Below are 17,682 nucleotides of genomic sequence, written 5' to 3'. Positions count from 1 at the left end.
CTACTTAACTCTGTGATCTGCCTATAGTGCTCGCAAGACAAAGCTTTTCACTGTGCTTCGGTACGTGTGACAATAAATTAAACTAAATTCAATTCAAATACCATTGTGACAAAAGATGCAATTCATTTGGAGTTGGGTTTCAGAATCTATCCAGGTGCCAGTTTCCTGATCCTGCTTTGAAAATGCATTTCCCCTCCCCCGTACATGTGGGTATAATTGGGATGTGTCTGTGAGTATTATGAAAACAGCCTCTGCTCCATCACAAATACAGAAGAGTGAATTAAGTTTCAGGGAAAATATAAATAACAGCGGTGTTGAACAAGGTCAGAGCTCGTGGTGAAATACTAACATAGACAGATAGAGGCAAGAAGGTGTAGATCTGATTCCTGACAACTCTTTGACCAGTTCCAGTTCTGCTGATTTCCTGTCGGGTCCCTGTAATTGGAACCTTTCAAAAAAACTCTCTCCTTCTAGATCACTTGAGATGCTGTCCTTATCTGGAAATGTTGGCTAATAGCAATTGCTGACTAACCATTTGTACTGCATTAGTTAAACCATTTCAGTCACCTGCACTTATTCCAGCTAACAAGATTTTGCACGAAATCCAGATAAATGTTTTCTGCTAGATTTATTTACTTAACAAACATGAATTGGATATTCAGCAACCGATGAAATAAAGTGCTCACAAGGATCCAAAATGCATCATTTTCATTTTAGGAAAATGGACTATTTTATCGCAAATACAGAAAAAAAACTAAAATGCACATTCATCTACTGTACAACTATATAATTACAGATCTAATAACTGTATTGATTAATCATTCTTTATCCAATAAATAAAATTAGCCATAATCAAGTCATCATAATCTTACCAGCCCATACAGCTGCTCCCTCATTAGAGAGAGATGACTGGTGGTGATTTAACCTGAGAGTTGCTACACCTCAAGCAAGGGGAGAGGTTGAGAGGAAGAGTCCTACATGGTAACCTCAGCTGATGATGGGAATTAGAACCCATGCTGTTGATATCACACTGCTTTACAAACCAGCTGTCCAGCCAACTGAGCCAAACCAAACCCTATTAGCTACAACAGATTCCATGAGCAATATCAATGGATTTGTTTCCATCGATATCAGAAACATTCTCCCCTACCGGACCCCTTCATGGCTCCAATGGCCAGTCTCCATGCATATGAGTCTAAAAGGAAATTCTGGCCAGCTATGTGACCACAGAAAGCAGCAGAATCCACCCCAATCCTAGTATCTGTGTCAATGCAATTTCCAGCAGAATTCTTTGGAAATGGATCAGCACTGGAAAATGAGGGAAGTTCCTAGGTGGGATTCTTTTTCTTCCCTATCCCAGGGTATGGAAGCTAGTTTTGTCTACTCAGCAGCTGCTGGGCATGGATCGAGGTAGCTTACTTCTCTGCTTGTTTCAGTAGCACAGTGAAGGGGTCTCAGCTGTGGTGTGCATTAACTTATGATTATAGAATCATACATTACAGAAAAGGCCCTTTGGCCCATCAATTCTGCACTACCCAAGCTATTGTAAATCCACACTAGTTCCAATTCCCATAGCTTTAAATGTTACAATATTTCAAGTACCCATTCAAATACTTTTAAAGGCTGTGAGGTTGTCCACCTCAACCATTCTCCCATGCAGTGCATTCCAGATTCACACCACCCTCTGCATGAAAAACAAAGTTACTCAAATCCCCTCTAAACCTCCTGACTTAAAAAATATGTCTTCCTGCATTGACCATTCCACTAAGGGGAACAGATGCGCTCTATTCACCCAATCCGTGCCCCTCATAATCTTATACACCTGTATCAGAACCCCCCTCAGCCTTCTCTGCTCCTATGCAAGCTGGGGCGGCACAGTGGCTCAGTGGTTAGCATTGTTGCCTGACAGGGACCTGGGTTCGATCCCTGCCTCGGGTGACTGTCTGTTTGCACATTCTCCCCGTGTCTGTGTGGGTTTCTTCCCGCATTCCAAAAATGTGCAAGTTAGGTGAATTGGCCATTCTAAATTGCCCATAGTTTTCAGAGGTGTGTATTAGTCTGCGGTAAATGTAGAGCATAGGGGAATGGGTCTGGGTGGGTTACTCTTCTGAGGGTCAGTAAGGATTTGTTGGGCTGAAGGGCCTGTTTCCACACTGTAGGAATTCTATATCTATATCTATTATCCAGCCTCTTTTCAAAGCTAAAGTGCTCCATCCCAGGCAACATCCTGATGATTGTCCTCTGCAACCCTGCTAGGGCAATTACATGTTTCCTATTGTATGGTGGACAAGAACTGCACACTGCTAACTAGCTTTGTGTAGTACCCATTAACATAAGAAGTATTCTTATCAGCATCATTTTAAAACAAAGTGTGATATTGAACCATTTGAGGAGATAGTAGGTTGGTGATCAGGAGCTTGGTCAATGAGAAATATCAATGAATAGACCTATCATCTTTCATGCAGAATGTTGTGGCTTTGAATCTACACCAGGGAGTTTGGCCCACACTGCAGGCAGACACTCCAGTACAGTACGAAGGGAATGCTGCCCTGTCTTCAGTGCCAACCACAGCCAAGGCTTTATGCCAAGGTAGCCCTGTCTAACCTGTCTGCTGGATTTAAACAGTCTCATGGCCATTTCAAATACTATGGAATGCATTGCCTGGGAGCATATTCCATAGGAGTTTTTGAAGAGGTTTGGAATAATGCTCAGTTAAGGGGAAATGTATTGAGGATGGAAGCCAATAAAACTAATTGCAAAGCTCCCTCAAAGAGTCCAGGTGGAATGGCCTCTTGCTATGCTGAAAATGTGTTGCTGGAAAAGCACAGCAGGTCAGGCAGCATCCAAAGAGCAGGAGAATAGACGTTTTGGGCATGAGCCCTTCTTCAGGAATGAGGAAAATGTGCAGGTTAGGTGAATTGGCCATTCTAAATTGCCCATAGTTTTCAAAGATGTGTATTAGTCTGGGGTAAATGTAGAGCATAGGGGAATGGATCTGGGTGGGTTACTCTTCTGAGGGTTAGTAAGGATTTGTTGGGCTGAAGGGCCTGTTTCCACACTGTAGGAATTCTATATCTATATCTATTATCCAGCCTCTTTTCAAAGCTAAAGTGCTCCATCCCAGGCAACATCCTGATGATTGTCCTCTGCAACCCTGCTAGGGCAATTACATGTTTCCTATTGTATGGTGGACAAGAACTGCACAATGCTAACTAGCTTTGTGTAATACCCATTCCTCATTTCCACACTTTCCTCATTCCTGAAGAAGGGCTCATGCCCGAAACGTCGATTCTCCTGCTCCTTGGATGCTGCCTGACCTGCTGCGCTTTTCCAGCAACACATTTTCAGCTCCGATCTCCAGCATCTGCAGACCTCACTTCCTCTTGCTGTGCTGTCTGGTTGTACAAGAGCAGGTGAGTTCTCCACAGTTCCTGGCCTACACCTTCTCCTGACAAACTCCCCTCCCTCCCCAATCCACTTCAATAACAACTGATGATCATATCATCAGAAATCTGTAAAATGATGACATGCATGGATAGGGTTGACAGTCAGAATCTTATTCCCAGAGTTGAAATGTCTCACACAAGGGAGCATGCATTTAAGGTGAGAGGGGGAAAGTTTAAAGGAGATGTAGGGGGCAAATCTTTAATACTGGGAGTGGTAGGAGTCTGGCATACACTGCCAGGGGTGGTGGGGGAGGCAGATACGTTCGGGGCTTTTGAGAGACTTTGAGATAACTTCATGAATATGCAAGGAATGGAGAGACATGGACCAAGAACAGGCAGAAGGAAATAGTTTAGTTTGGCATAGTGTTCAGCACAACATCGTGGGCTGAAGGGTCGGTTCCTATGCTGTCCTGTTCTATATTTTATCTGTGCTCATATCAATGTTGTGGGATCATGCTGTGCTTTATTTGGCTGCTTGTATTCCTCATATTGGAGCATTCACTACACTTCATTTTCACTTTGTGCAAGTTTAATCTTCACCATATAATTCCGGAGGAGGGTGGGGTAGTCCTGACCCTACAGATCAGCGGCAAGTCACCCTTTGCAAGCTTTCATGGGAGTTGTTTTGTGATAAGGGTTGGTAGACGAGGAGGAGGTTGGCGTCTAATCCTCAAACAAAATCTTTGAAAAGACAAGCAAGCAATTAGTTTCCATGTTGCAAGGTCAATATCCAAGACCTGGTTGCATCTGCTCCGGCCTCTCGCTGGCTGTGTGCGCCAAGGCTCATAGAATGAGGGACAACCTGATCCATGGGGTTAGTGTGTGTGTGTGTGTGTGTGTGTGTGTGAGTGTGTATGTGTGTGTGGGTGTGTATGTGGGTGTGAGAGTGTGTATGAGAGAGTGTGTGTGAGAGAGTGTGTATGTGTGTGTGAGAGAGAGTGTGTGTGGATGAGAATGTGTGTGAGAGTGTGCATGCGAGAGAGTGTGAGAGACTGTGTGTGAGAGAGAGTGTGTATATGTGTGGGTGTGTATGAGAGAGTGTGTGTGAGAGTGTATGTGTGTGAGTGTGCATGTGTGTGTGAGAGTGTATGAGAGAGTGTGCATGTGAGAGAGTGTGTATGTGTGTGTGTGAATGCGTGTGAGTGAGAGAGTGTGTGTGTAAGAGAGTGTGTGTGTTTGTGACAGTGTATTTGTGAGAGTGTGTGTGAGAGTATGTGAGAGAATGTGTTTGGGAGAGTGTGTGTGAAAGGGTGTGTGAGAGAGAGCGTGTGTGTGTGTGTGTGTGTGTGTTTGTGAGAGAGTGTGTGTTTGTGAGAGAGTGTGTGTTGGTGGGATGGGGGGAGACGTTGGAGAGACAGACACAGCAGCAACTGCAGAGGGAAGGCAAGCCGACAGGTTCAGCTGTCAATCACAGCCCAGAATAGAGCAGAGCTGGGGGGCAAGGGGAAGGAGAGGCTGGGGGTGGATAGCAACCGAGGATTTTGCAGAGCAGAGAGCAGTTTGCAGGCACAGTATCCCGGGGCCAGCACCTACACGACAGAGAGTGCAGGAGGGAGGGGAGGGGGGTAAAGTGAAGAGGATGTTCCAGGTGGAGAAGCAGGAGTTCGGTGAGCATTTCGCCCGGGGCCCCCGGGTCAGTGTGGCCAACACTTGCGGCGATTTCATGAGCGACACCTCGAGCTTGGTGAGTGACTTGGACGAGACGGACTATGAGGTTGGCCGCTTGACAGCGCTAGCTTTCCGCAGCCTGGCCTGCCCTCCCAGCGGCTACATGGAGCTGTTCGAGTCCGGGGGCTCCACCGACCTCTCCCTGGACCTGTCCGAACGCAGCAGCGACACCACCCAATGGTCCACCTCGGCGGAGCTGGGCATGAGGCCAGGGAGCCGGGAGCCTGGACCCCGGGAAGCCCCTGCCTGCGGGAGCAGCCACTTCGAGTGTGTGGAGGTGGCTGTGGAAAGCCAGAAGGAAAATCATGGTGGTGGGGCCAGGGGCACTGTGCCCAAGAGGGAGATCCAGTTCAAGAAGAGGGAGAGCGGTGAGCTGAGTGTTTTGCAGACCATTGCCTGCCCAGAGGAGAGGAAGACCACCTCCTGGGAGGAGGAGGTCAGGACCAATAGCCTGCACCGAGCCGAGCCCCAGGAAGAATGCTCCAAAAAGGCCAAATTTGCCTCCTGCCACATCTCCAACGTCATCTCCAAGAAGATGCAGTTTGAGCAAGAGCTCAAGATGGAGCGGGGGGCCGTCCAGGACCCCTTCTCGTCTGTGCCGTCCACCCCGTCCTCGGCCCCTGTCAAAGAATTCGAGTTCCCCCTGCCAGGTCTCGCTCAGGAGGAAGAGCCTGGCAGAGGCTGGGAGTTCAGCACCGAGCTGCTGGGAGGCAGGAGGAGCGTGGTGCTGCAGGAGGGCTGCTCGGATACTGGCCCTGCCCAGGCCACCCCACATCCTGGCGGCTTCAGGGGCTGGAAGGAGAGCTGTACCGAGGATCAGAAAGCAGGGAAGCCAGGGAGAGCAGGAATCTTCAGTGATTCCAAACCTGAAAAGGCCACCGCGCACAACAGCCTGGAGGAGAAATATGTGGAGGTTATCCCACAGGTTACCAACTACCTCAGCCATCCCACTGTGTTTGAAGACAAGCCCAGCTATAAACAACTTGGTCATAAAATAGACAGTGTAAAATCCAGGAGCAGTGTAATGCCACAACCACCCAAGGTGACACCTGTACCTCCAACCACACAAGAGAAGCTTGTGGACCCATACGGGACAATTGAACAGCTGGCTCCAAACATAGGCTCCCGCAGCAAGATCATCCCTCTTGACCCTAAATATCAGACTCTGCCTGCTTCATTTAAATTCGAGACTGATGATTGTAGAATCGTTGACCCCCAGTTTGACCGAGGTGAACTGACAGCACAGAGAGCAAAGGGGCCCATCCATCAGGTGCGTGATGTGCGTAAACTGGTCAAGAATACATACGGAGCGCTAAGTTTCCGTGGCTCCGGGGAAGCCAAACCTTCTGGAATTTTGCATCCTGATGATTCCCAACTGCTCGCAGAGTCTGATCAAACCAACGTACCAGTGGCCAACATCGCAATGCTGCCTATGAACATTCAATGCAAATCCATAAATTGGAAAGGTAATCGAGAAATGTCTTGCAATTCATCAGTAGACAAGAAATATTGGACCTACGCAGGGAGTACAGACACCTCCAGGTTATATTCATCTGATATCAAGCTGCTACTTCCATCTGATATTAAGAAAAGCAAGACAGATCCATTTAAGAAAGCAGAGACCGAAAACAAGACTTGCAAAAAAGTTGGGAAAGCAGAGGGTGCATTGGCGATTCAATCTGCAGATTCAAAGAACATCAAGAAGAAAAACAAAATTGATAAATCGCAAAGCTCACCTGCTTCAAGAAAGGAAGCTGCCAGAATTTCTCCTTTAAGAGATGGCTCTAAAAAGGACACACAAGAGAAACAAGATGTAAATTTGGTGAGGAGGCTTCCAGCTGGTGAAGATCGTAATTTGACATCTGAGACAGACAAAGTCAAAAAGAGTTGGTCAGCTGGTGTAGACAACCAATGCCCATATTCATCACTGTTGAATTCACATTCAAAAGGTATTAAGGTTGAGACTGGTGGAGAAAAAACAAAGAAAGATTCAGCAGAATCCATTCCGAAACAGGAGAATACAGTGCTAAACAATAATGTTGGTACTAAAAAAGATGACCCAATGAAACCGCATAGCCAATTAAAACCTACTGGAAGTGTCACTTCTCTCAAAGAGGATTTGAGTTTGACACATGGGAAAAGTGATTCAATAAAAGAAACTCAAGACAGACCAGAAAAGCAAAATAAACTCCAGAAGATTGCGATTTCAAGAAATAACATTGCCAAAACATTGGCTGAGAAGGATGAGTCATTAAACCAGAGCAAACATTTAAACATTTCAACTCCCAATTTAACCAACTCAAATATTTCAAAAGGAAAAGATACATTAGAGAGCAAGGTTGACTCCAGATTGGATCAGCAGAAGACATTTCGAAAGGTGTCTTCATCAAAAAATGAGAGCACCCAAGAATTAACCAGGAAAGGGGAATTGAACAAGGAAGGTCAGTTCAGAAAGTTAGGAAATAAGAGTGACAATGTGGTTTTAAAGACTGAAGAAATTGAAGGAACTGAGGAATGTGGAAGAGAAGGTCAAGTCAAGGGGGAGCAGAAAAGTCAACGCTTTGGGAAATCTACTATCAGTGGCGAAGACTTACTGTCACCAGTTGGGAAAAAGGATGATGCAAAGAAGGTTCAGATTGGACTGGAAAAGAAGACTGTAGTGATGAGTAGCTCCCTCTCACAAACTGTAGACAACGCAAAATTATCTGGGAGAGGTGAGCCTAGAAATGAGTCACATGTTGGATGGCAGAAGGACAAGAGATTCTCAAGTAATCCCACCTTAGAGAGTGAAGTCATCAAATCATCATGCGGGAAATATGAAACGGTCAAAGATATCCAAATTCGCTTAGAGAATCAGAGTAAGAAATTGGGAAGCTCTAACGAAGAAAAGTCAATGTCTGGGAAAGCCAAGGCTAATAATGAGAGCCTGTCTGGACTTGAAAATCGAAAAACCCCTCAGGATTATTGTGCCCAGAGTAGCGAAAGCATTAAATCGTTCATGTACAAGACTGAGACTAAGAAAGAGAGCCTGAATGACTCTCAGAATCATGTTAAAAAAGGGAAAGCTGAACAAGCTTCGGAAAAAGCAGGCATGAAAGTGCTAAAGGAATCACAGCCAATCAAAGATAGTTATGTTTTGTCATTGATCTTAGAAGAAGAAAACAGGAATAACTTGGAGTCCACTGATGCCAAAATGAGAAACAAACAGTCAGTATCTGTGAAGCATCAATTCTTAAATGATCCTGGTGTACAAGCTTCCATTTCCTCTTCCGTTAACAGCACAGATAAACAAACTGTATCCTGTGTGAAGCCCACAGATCACCATCAAACAGTAACAAGCTCAGTGAAGACATCAACTCACAAACTGGAAAATCATAGTAACTCAAAAGGTTCATCAACCCTCACTGCTGAAATGCCCAAGTCAACACCCAAAGCAACTTATCAGCAGACACATTCACAGATCCATTCAAGTTTAACAGAGTTTAATGTGAAGACACTCCCTGCTGTCAAGTTGTCCAGCCAGGATATGAACAAGTTGAGTTCATCTGCAGTTGAAACACAGCCCACAGGTGGAGCAATCACTCAGGAACAAGCATCACTTTCCCTGGACAGCGTAAATTATCTTGCCATTCCTATGAAAGAGCAGAAAGCACAGGTGCCCAATGTGGGACTAACAGCTGTTTCTCCTCGAGCTTCCACCTTCAAAGCAAATCCACCATCGGCGATCCCCTACTTTCAGCATCAGCGCAGCGTGGAGGCAAATGATCCTCAAAGGCAAGACAAACAGACAGTGTCTCATCGAGTTACCCAGGATGCACAGTCCCCTGGCGTTCAGCTGAAAAATCCAACTTACTCTTCTGTAAATCAAACCCAGCTTCAATTCTCTCCGGGTGCTAGGACGTCAAACCTTGTGGAGACAGGTTGTGAAGTTCCACAATCTTCTCAAGACTTGGACAACTCCCCTGTGCCTTGTTATCAGTATCCTCAAACTCAGAGAAAAATGCTTGTGGATCCAGAAACAGGAAAATATTACTTTGTGGATGCTCCGATTCAACCTCCTCGTAAAATGCTGTTGGATCCGGAAACAGGGCAGTACGTGGAAGTCATGATGCCTCAGCATCCCTACGGCGGAGTATATCAAGTGCCTTTCCCTCCTTACCTTATAAATCCAGGAGTCATGAGCCCATCTTATTTACCAAATATGCCATACCCTGGGTTATTTGTAGGACCTCCTGTGTCTTCTCAAAGGCCTATGGAACTGCAAGGCCAAGTACTGCCCCAACAGAGTATCCCACAAGGTAAAGCAGATTCACAGCAACATAAACAGTATGTCCAGAGGAGTTTCTCTGCTGACTCAGCAAACTTGGAGGCCTTGTATTATATACCAACAGGTATGCCATTATATCCCAACCCAGGCCAGCCTGGTCTGCAGCAAATACCAATCCAAGCTAAATCTTGTGCTGAAATTAGAGACAGCAAAACTACAGGCATTTGGTCAATGCAACAAATTTATGGGGTCAGTAACCTTCTCCCCCATGGAAGGCCAAGTAGTTTTATGGTGGAGTAAAAACCTAAGTAGGTACATTTGATGACAGGCTGAAAAAGGGCAATGAGAACCTGCAGCTGAGCAAGAATCAAGCATCGGCCACAGATTCAACCACACAGTCATGTCAGAGATGAATGGCATTCACTGAAAAGTATTTTTCTCCAGACATCACACCATTATCAGTCCAGGGACACACAGCTCAATGGGAAAAACCACTCAGTTTATTCAAGTGATGTTGAAAAGCATCTTGTGAATCCCCAGCAACTTAACGGCAACGTTGAATATCAACTTGGGCCAATTCCTTGCGAATGTTTTCATTTCCATTGGAATCTGTGATCAATTCATGCAACGCTTGAAAGGGCTCAATGACTTTGGCCTCCTATTTGGGGAGAAAGGAACAACATTGAAGGTGTTTGGTTACTCTTTCTTAAAGCTATTGCAAAAGGGTGATTTACTGTGCTAAGGCAAAGAGTAAAAGGGCAAACTTATGCCCTAGACCCATGATTTATATTCTTTTTAAGCAGATTCCATCTTATTGTCTACAAAAGGAGACATTGAATATATCTGTGACTATTAAATAATGTTCAGTTGTGTCAGATTTTGTGTGTGTGAAATGCAGTTGCCAGCAACATTGGTCACAATTCCAGAGTCAACTGGAGTGAAGGTTGCAAAGGCATAGAAATGTACCCTCTTGCTTTTGGGAAAATTTTCATTTCCTTGTGTACCATGCATGTGAGAATGTTTCGCTCAGTCTTCAGAATTTCGCTGTGCTATCAGAAACTGAACTTAATGATTAGTTTATAAAGAGAAGTTACTTTATTAACTTGACAAGCACAAACAGGTTTTTATTATTTTATTGGCACAATGGTTGTTAAACCATCCTGTACCATCTCAAAGTAATTGACAACCTGTCAATAGGAAATTGCTTTCTGGGGATTCTTTAACCTGTTCCACAAGTCATGTTAGCACAAAATTAAACAGGGTGGATTATATAGGGCGATGCTGGGAAAATACAGGCTCAGTATTTCATATTTAGTAAAACTAGTGATGTTAGGGATAAATCATACTACAAGTATCACCTCTATAGATTGAAACACTTATGACCAATAGTTACTCAATTTACATGCTAGTTTGATAATTGTACTACATAATTCAAAGACACTTATATTTATGTACAAAATTCTCAGTGATCTTCACAGCGTACCATCATTGAAGAGCAGTGGCTTGTTATTTTGATAAATGTGATGTGAGTGAGGAAGGTCTGTCATTTTTAGGTATTGCCAATACCAAAGGAATTAAGATAGATCCAATAAAGATTTCTCTAGCTTTCATATGGGGTGGGAGTGTGTGGGACTGGTGAATGAGAATGTGGACTGTGTCAAGTAACATTTTCTAATGTATGCCAGGCAATTGGTGAGGTAGGTGCATGATTGCACTTTGATGCCAAGTTGAAAGTATGAAGCACTTTTTCACTGACAATGGCACAGCTCAGATATAAAGTAAAAACTGCTTTTTCCTAATAAGTAATGATCTTTCCTGCCCCAACCTCTAAGATTCCCTGTTGCACTAGTGCGACCTTTCAATTAAAAAATACTTGGCCAATTTTGTGAATGGGATGACTGGTTCTTAAAATGTTCTGCTTGTTTCCTTCTGGGAGCTTACATTCACTATTAATTGGCCTAATTTCATTTAGAGTGCTTGCCTCTGCTGCCAGGATATGTTTGGAGAGAGAGAGAGAGAGGGGAAGAGATTCCCCTGCTATCTGAATCACAGATTTGTTACAGTACAGAAGGAAGCCATTCAGCCCATAGTATCAACTCCCTGTTCTCTGAGCATTTTGACTTCGTAGGAGACAGTGAGGGCAGCAGATGCTGGAGATCAGAGTCAAAAGTATGGTGCTGGAAAAGCACAGCCAGTCAGGCAGCATCCGAGGAGCAGGAGAATTGATGTTTCAGGCATAAGCCCTGATGAAGGGCATTTTGACTTAATGCCAATCTCCTCCTTCTCTCTGTAACCCAGCACATTGTTTCTATTTAAGTAATTATATAATGTCTCAAATAAATAAACAAAAAAATTCCAAAAGAAAGACAACTAAATTGAGTTTGGAATGGAATTGAAAGCTAGACTGAGGGATGGGACTACCATTGCTTGTTGAAAATAGTCTGAAGTCCTGCCAAATGATCCAGTATACTTGGAAACAGACAACTGTAACACTAAGAGGAACATCATAACTATTTATGTGCTGCATTCACCTCACTCCTTGAACATTCATTCAGATCAATCCCAAAGAGCTGCCACTATAGCAGTTCCTGTTTAATTCAGAGCATAGCTGCAAACCTCGTGGGATGCTGTACCAGAATATATCTTAAGAACAAATTCACTGGCTCACATAAATAGTGCAAGACATAAATTCATGAAATGATATGCCACAGAAAGAGGCCATTTGGCCCAGGCGCATCTATCCAATGAATCCCACCGGCCTGTCCTTTCCCCCAGACTACTGCCAATGCCTCCACTTTAAATACTTACCCAATTTCCTTTTGAAAATGACCATTGAGTTGGTTCACAGCACACTTTCAGGCAGCACATTCCTGATCATAACAACACAATGTGCAATTTTTTTCTTACAGGCCCTTCTGGTTTGTTCACCAATTGTCTGAAACTTGTGCAAAAAGGGGAAAGAATTTCTGTGGATGGATTCAAGGTACAAAAACTAATCTGAATGCTGAGTTAACACACTAGAATATATTCCTCTTTGACATATCCATTTGTGTATAACAGTGTGGCACAGTGGCAAATGGTGCATGTTACAGATGTTCAAGGACTAGCACAGGTACAATGGACCGAGTGGCCTCTTTCTGACTTGTATAATTCCATGGTTCCTATTGGAATGTTTGTGTGACAGGTGAGAACAGGACAACAAGGGGCTATAATGCCTTGAGAACACTTACATTTTGTGCATTCACCTGCTGAAGGGACTGCTTGGCTGAAGTAGTGGAGGGGAGCTGCTAGGTATTCACCTGCGTCCCGGCAACGCTGGGTCAATGAATAACAGCTGTCAACATTTTGCTGCAAATTCAATCTAAAGTTAACGGTAAAAGATGTAAAATTCAGAATTGATACTGGTACCTTTATCCTCTCCATGCCTCAATGGTATCACTCTTGTCTCTCAGTCACAAGGTTATAGGTTTAAGTTCCAATTAAGACACTTCAGAACAAGGTTTACGCTGGTACTTCAGTGTAGAGCTAGGAGGTTCTTCTTATTGGAAAAGGTGTTAGACCAATGCCCTGCCTGCTCTCTTAAATCGAGGTAAAAAATCCAATGGAAAACTATTTCAAAGGAAGCCAGGGTTCTGCCTGAAATGGATCCTGCAGGATCACCAAAAACAGATATTCTGGTCATTTATTTCTGAGGTGTTTATGAAAGCTTGCAGTGCAGAAATAACCATGGTGCTTCCTACAGTACACAGTGACTGTGCTTTAAGAGGATTTTCTAGACTGTACAGTGCCTTTGGGGACATTGTAAGTTTGTGAAAGATGCTGCTTAATACAAGTTCTTCTTATTTCTTGAAACCATGCCAGGTACAGTGTGTTCAGTAGTGACTTTAGTAAATGAATTGTGGAGACATGTATATTTACATTGAATCATACTACTCATTGATGTTGAACTCATGTTTTCTGGAAGTTGAAGACACTATTTCTAGCCATGCTTTTGTGCTAAGTAGTGGCACTATTTTGTATCTGATAATGTATCAATAATACGATATTTTACAGGTTTGTCTTGTACAAAAATGGATGCATCTTATGTTGAATAACAAATAAACATCTCCTGAAAAACATTTCATTTCAGATGTATGTAATCAGCACGTACACACTTAGGAAATTACTTTAATCAATTTCATCCCTTTGTGGTGTCATCTGCAAACTTACTAACCACACCTTCTATATTCTTATCCAAATCATTTATATAAATGATAAACAAAAGAGGACCCCCAGAACTGATCCCTGTGGAACAAAGCTGGTCACAGGCCCTCAGTCTGAAAAACAACACTTCACCATTACTCTTTGTGTTCTGCCATTGAGCCAGTTATGTATCCAATTGACAAGCTCACACTGAATCCCATGTGACCCTACTTTATTAATTAGTCCACCTTGTCAAAGGCTTTACTAAAATCCAAATAACCAACATTGACTGCTCGGCCACCGTCAATCATTTTGGTAGCTTCTCCATAAAATACAAAAATGTTTGTGAGATACGATTTTCCTCACCCAAAACCACGCTGACAATCTCTAATCTATTTTTGCTTCTCTAAATGTCCATCAATCCTGACTTTTATAATCACCTCCAACAATTTACCCATAACCAAAGTCAAACTCACAGGTCTATTGTTCTCCAATTTCTTCTTACAACCTTTAAGTACAACATTAGCCAACTTCCAGTCATCAAGTACCTCACTCATAGCTATAGATGATGCAAATATTTCTGGAAGCAGTCTCGTAATTTCTACCATTACTTTCCTCAACATTCTGGCATATATTAGACCAGGTCCCAGAGATTTATTTACCTTTGAATTCTCCAAGATCTCCCAAACTTCCTCTTCTTTAGTGTGAACTAAAACTTCTAGAAGAAAGTGAGGACTGCAGATGCTGGAGATCAGAGCTGAAAATGTGTTGCTGGAAAAGCGCAGCAGGTCAGGCAGCATCCAAGGAGCAGGAGAATCGACGTTTCGGGCATAGCCTGAAGAAGGGCTCATGCCCGAAATGTCGATTCTCCTGCTCCTTGGATGCTGCCTGACCTGCTGCGCTTTTCCAGCAACACATTTTCAGCTGTGAACTAAAACTTCCAAGTTTATATTTCTGCATGCTCTAGTCTCCATTTCTTTCTCCATAGTAAAACTGACACAATATTCATTTAGTATCTCTCCCATCTGCTAGAATTCAACACAAAGATGACCTCTTTGCGCTTTAACAGGCCCTACCCTCTCTCTAGTTATCCTCTTGCTCCTATGTATCCTTAATCTTATCTGCCAATGTTATATCCCCCGTGTCTTCCTGATTTCTAACTTTCAAATGCCCCTACACTCTGTATATAAAATGAAGAGATTTAATTCAACCAAGTTGTCTATATCTAAAATAAGATTCTGTTTATTCTTATCTAAAATCTCAATATCTTTATTCATCCATTGTTCCTTAATCTTACCAACCTTACCCTTCACTCTAACATGAACATAATGCCTATAAAATCTTGTCATCACACTCCCACTTGTCAGAAATACTTTCACCTGAGAACAATCCAATCAACTTTTGAAAGTTCTTGTCTCATACCAATAAAATTTGCCTTACTCCAATTAAAAACTTGAACTTATATGGAAGGCTTATCCTTTTCCATTACGATTTTGAAAATAATAGATTTATGATCGCTAGACCCAAATTGTTCCCCCACATTTACTTCAGTCACCTGCCCTGCTATATCGCCCAAAAGAAGGTCTAGTTTTGCTTCTTCCCCAGTAGGAACATCCATATATTGATAAAGAATATTTCCCTTAACACATTTGGCAAATTCTTCACCATCCAAAAAAATTTAGTAGACTAGGCCAACGGTAGTACAAGTAAATGACTGCTTCAACCTTTGTTAAGCAAAAAAGAGGTAATGCCAGATACTTTCTGGTGGTTGGAAGAATCATGAGAACATATGCAACAGAAACAGAGAAACTGGAGAATGGAGTAGAATCCTTGCAAATTCAGGGATGGGAGGAGGTGTAGTCAAGGTCACTGAGAGTTGGTGGGCTTGTAGTTGATATTGGTGGATATCCTCACAAATGGAAATAGTGAAATCAAGGAAGAGAAGAGAAGTCAGAGATGGACCAAGTGAAAGTGAGAGAAAGATGGAAAATGGAAACAAAACTAACAGTTTTTTTCCCCAATTCTGGTAGAAAGCAGGCTTGATGATAGCAATGATGTATCAAAGAGAGAATTGTCGGTGGGGTTCTGAATGGATTAAGGAATGTTCCACATATTTCATAAAGAGACAACATAGCTGGAACCCATGCAGCTACCCATAATGGCACATTTGACAGTGAAAATGTGATAAAAAGTAGAGGTTTTCAATATGAGCTCATCTAGACGAAGAAAGGTTGTGGATTGAGACTGCGTGTGGGCTTCTTTTTAAGGAAAAAGTAGAAGACCTTCAGATCATCTTGGTGCGGAATAGATACATGGAAGGATTGCATGTTCATGATAACAAATTGTGAAACATAAAGCATTAGAAGAATCATGAATACCTGTGTTTGATCTCTTCATCAAGAACTGCCAACTTGACATCGGCCATCTTAACTTCTCTGTTCCACTTACCCACTTTAACCTGTCTTCCTCTGAATCTACAGAATTCTATTCACTCAGGTCTAACCTCGACCTTATCATCAAATCTGCTGTTAAAAAACTGATGTTGTCATCATCTGGCATGCTGGCCTCTAATTGACAGAAGCAGAGCACCAACTCTCAGCCACTTTGTCCTACCTCCCCTGCATCACAAGAGATTGCACAAGGGTAGGGTGCTGGTGGTTAGAGTCAATATGAGAAAAATAAGTTCAGTGGGGCTGGAGCAGAATTAAATTATGGTTCAACCAGGACTGTCCTGGTTTTGGATTTTGTGGGAGAGATACAAACAGTCTGTACCTGGTTTGGGGGTGGGGGTGGGTGCAATAATATGGGAAGCTGCAGATTGAAGGCCTCCAGAGGAAATGAGGTCAGTGACAGTCCTGGAAACTACAGCCTGATGTTCAGTGATGGGATTGTGATGCAGGGGAGATAGGAGGAAGTGGCTGAGAGTTGGTGCTCTGCTTCTGACAGGTAGAGGTCAGCATGCCAGATGATGACAACACCACATGCAGGGTTACGGGGAGAGGATGGGGGTATGAGTCTGGGGAGAAATGCTTTTTGAAGGGTTGATTGACTCAAAGGGCCGAATGGCCTGCTGCCAAGATGCAGGGATTCCATGATTCTTTAAAAGAGTTTTATCAGTTCACACACCAGCCTGTCCCTTTCGAGAGAACAGAGCTTTAGCCGCAGTCTTACCTAAAGTGTTTATTTCCATATGCTTGTGTGTAAGGGTGTGTTTCTGCCCCATCAGTAATTGCCTTTGGGAAGGTGGTGATAAACCACCTCCATGAAACACTACAATACAAATGGGAGGTTTCTTTTGAGGTTTGATAACTTGCCAGCCTATTTCAGTGTTAATTATATTGTGTATATTATATTGCCCAACTACATTATATCACTACTTTGGATCTTAAGTTACACATGGGCCAAATAAGGCAAGAAGAACAATTTTTTTTCTGTAATTGAACCTTGCAAATAGGGGCTACAGTTGTTTTTATGACATATTAGTAGCTTATATTACTCACTATTACTGATAGTATCCTTTTGTTTCAGATTAGTTTAATCCCAGCTGCCAGAATTTGAGCCCAAATTTCCTGAGCATTTTGTCGGCACCTCTGGATTACTAGTTCAGTGACATAGTCACTATGTTAAAGCGCCCCGCTATATAAGAACTGGCATCATCCCCATAAATCCGTGCAGAGCTGTTTCCGTGTTGCTGGTTTTCTGCTCCATCAGTTTGCCAGCTGTTTCAGAGATTTGCTGTCTAGAGCATTGAAATCTAGCCGGCATAGGAAAGGTTACTGTATCAGTCAAAGATGAAACAATGAAGTGGAGATTGCCAAGCAACACTTGGACAGAAACCATGGTGGGGAATATGGAGATATAAATAGTAAAGGTCACACACATAAAGTCTTTGATTGAATTCTAGCTGCATGCATGATTGAAGAAAAATGAAAGCTTCTCCAATAGAAGAAATCTGAATTATCATTAGTTTAATTAACACCAATAACGCAACTGTTTTTATGTTAAATTGAATCATTGCTTCAATTGGCTTTACACCTCAATGGAATATCTTATAGTCTTCATGTACAGTTTGATATTCAATAGTATTGGCTCAGATCCAAGCCTCATGTTTGCTTCTCA

The 17,682-nt window shown here is 42.9% G+C and overlaps 1 protein-coding gene across 1 annotated transcript; it reads left to right on the top strand.

The window, feature by feature from the left end:
* Window positions 1-4,956: 4,956 nt before the first annotated feature.
* On the top strand, window positions 4,957-13,448 carry LOC132829602 (uncharacterized protein C4orf54 homolog). The gene has a single exon (XM_060846879.1). The coding sequence runs from the start codon at window positions 5,026-5,028 to the stop codon at window positions 9,679-9,681; it is 4,656 nt and encodes a 1,551-aa protein (XP_060702862.1). The 5' UTR covers window positions 4,957-5,025; the 3' UTR covers window positions 9,682-13,448.
* The last annotated feature ends 4,234 nt before the right edge of the window (window positions 13,449-17,682 follow it).

This window comes from Hemiscyllium ocellatum, chromosome 29 (assembly GCF_020745735.1).
Source record: "Hemiscyllium ocellatum isolate sHemOce1 chromosome 29, sHemOce1.pat.X.cur, whole genome shotgun sequence".
Classification (NCBI taxonomy): Eukaryota; Metazoa; Chordata; class Chondrichthyes; order Orectolobiformes; family Hemiscylliidae; genus Hemiscyllium; species Hemiscyllium ocellatum.
This window is presented reverse-complemented; position numbering and strand designations above follow the sequence as displayed.

Coding starts and splice junctions, on each gene's coding strand:
- LOC132829602 (XM_060846879.1), top strand. CDS start 5,026: ATGTTCCAGGTGGAGAAGCAGGAGTTCGGTGAGCATTTCGCCCGGGGC.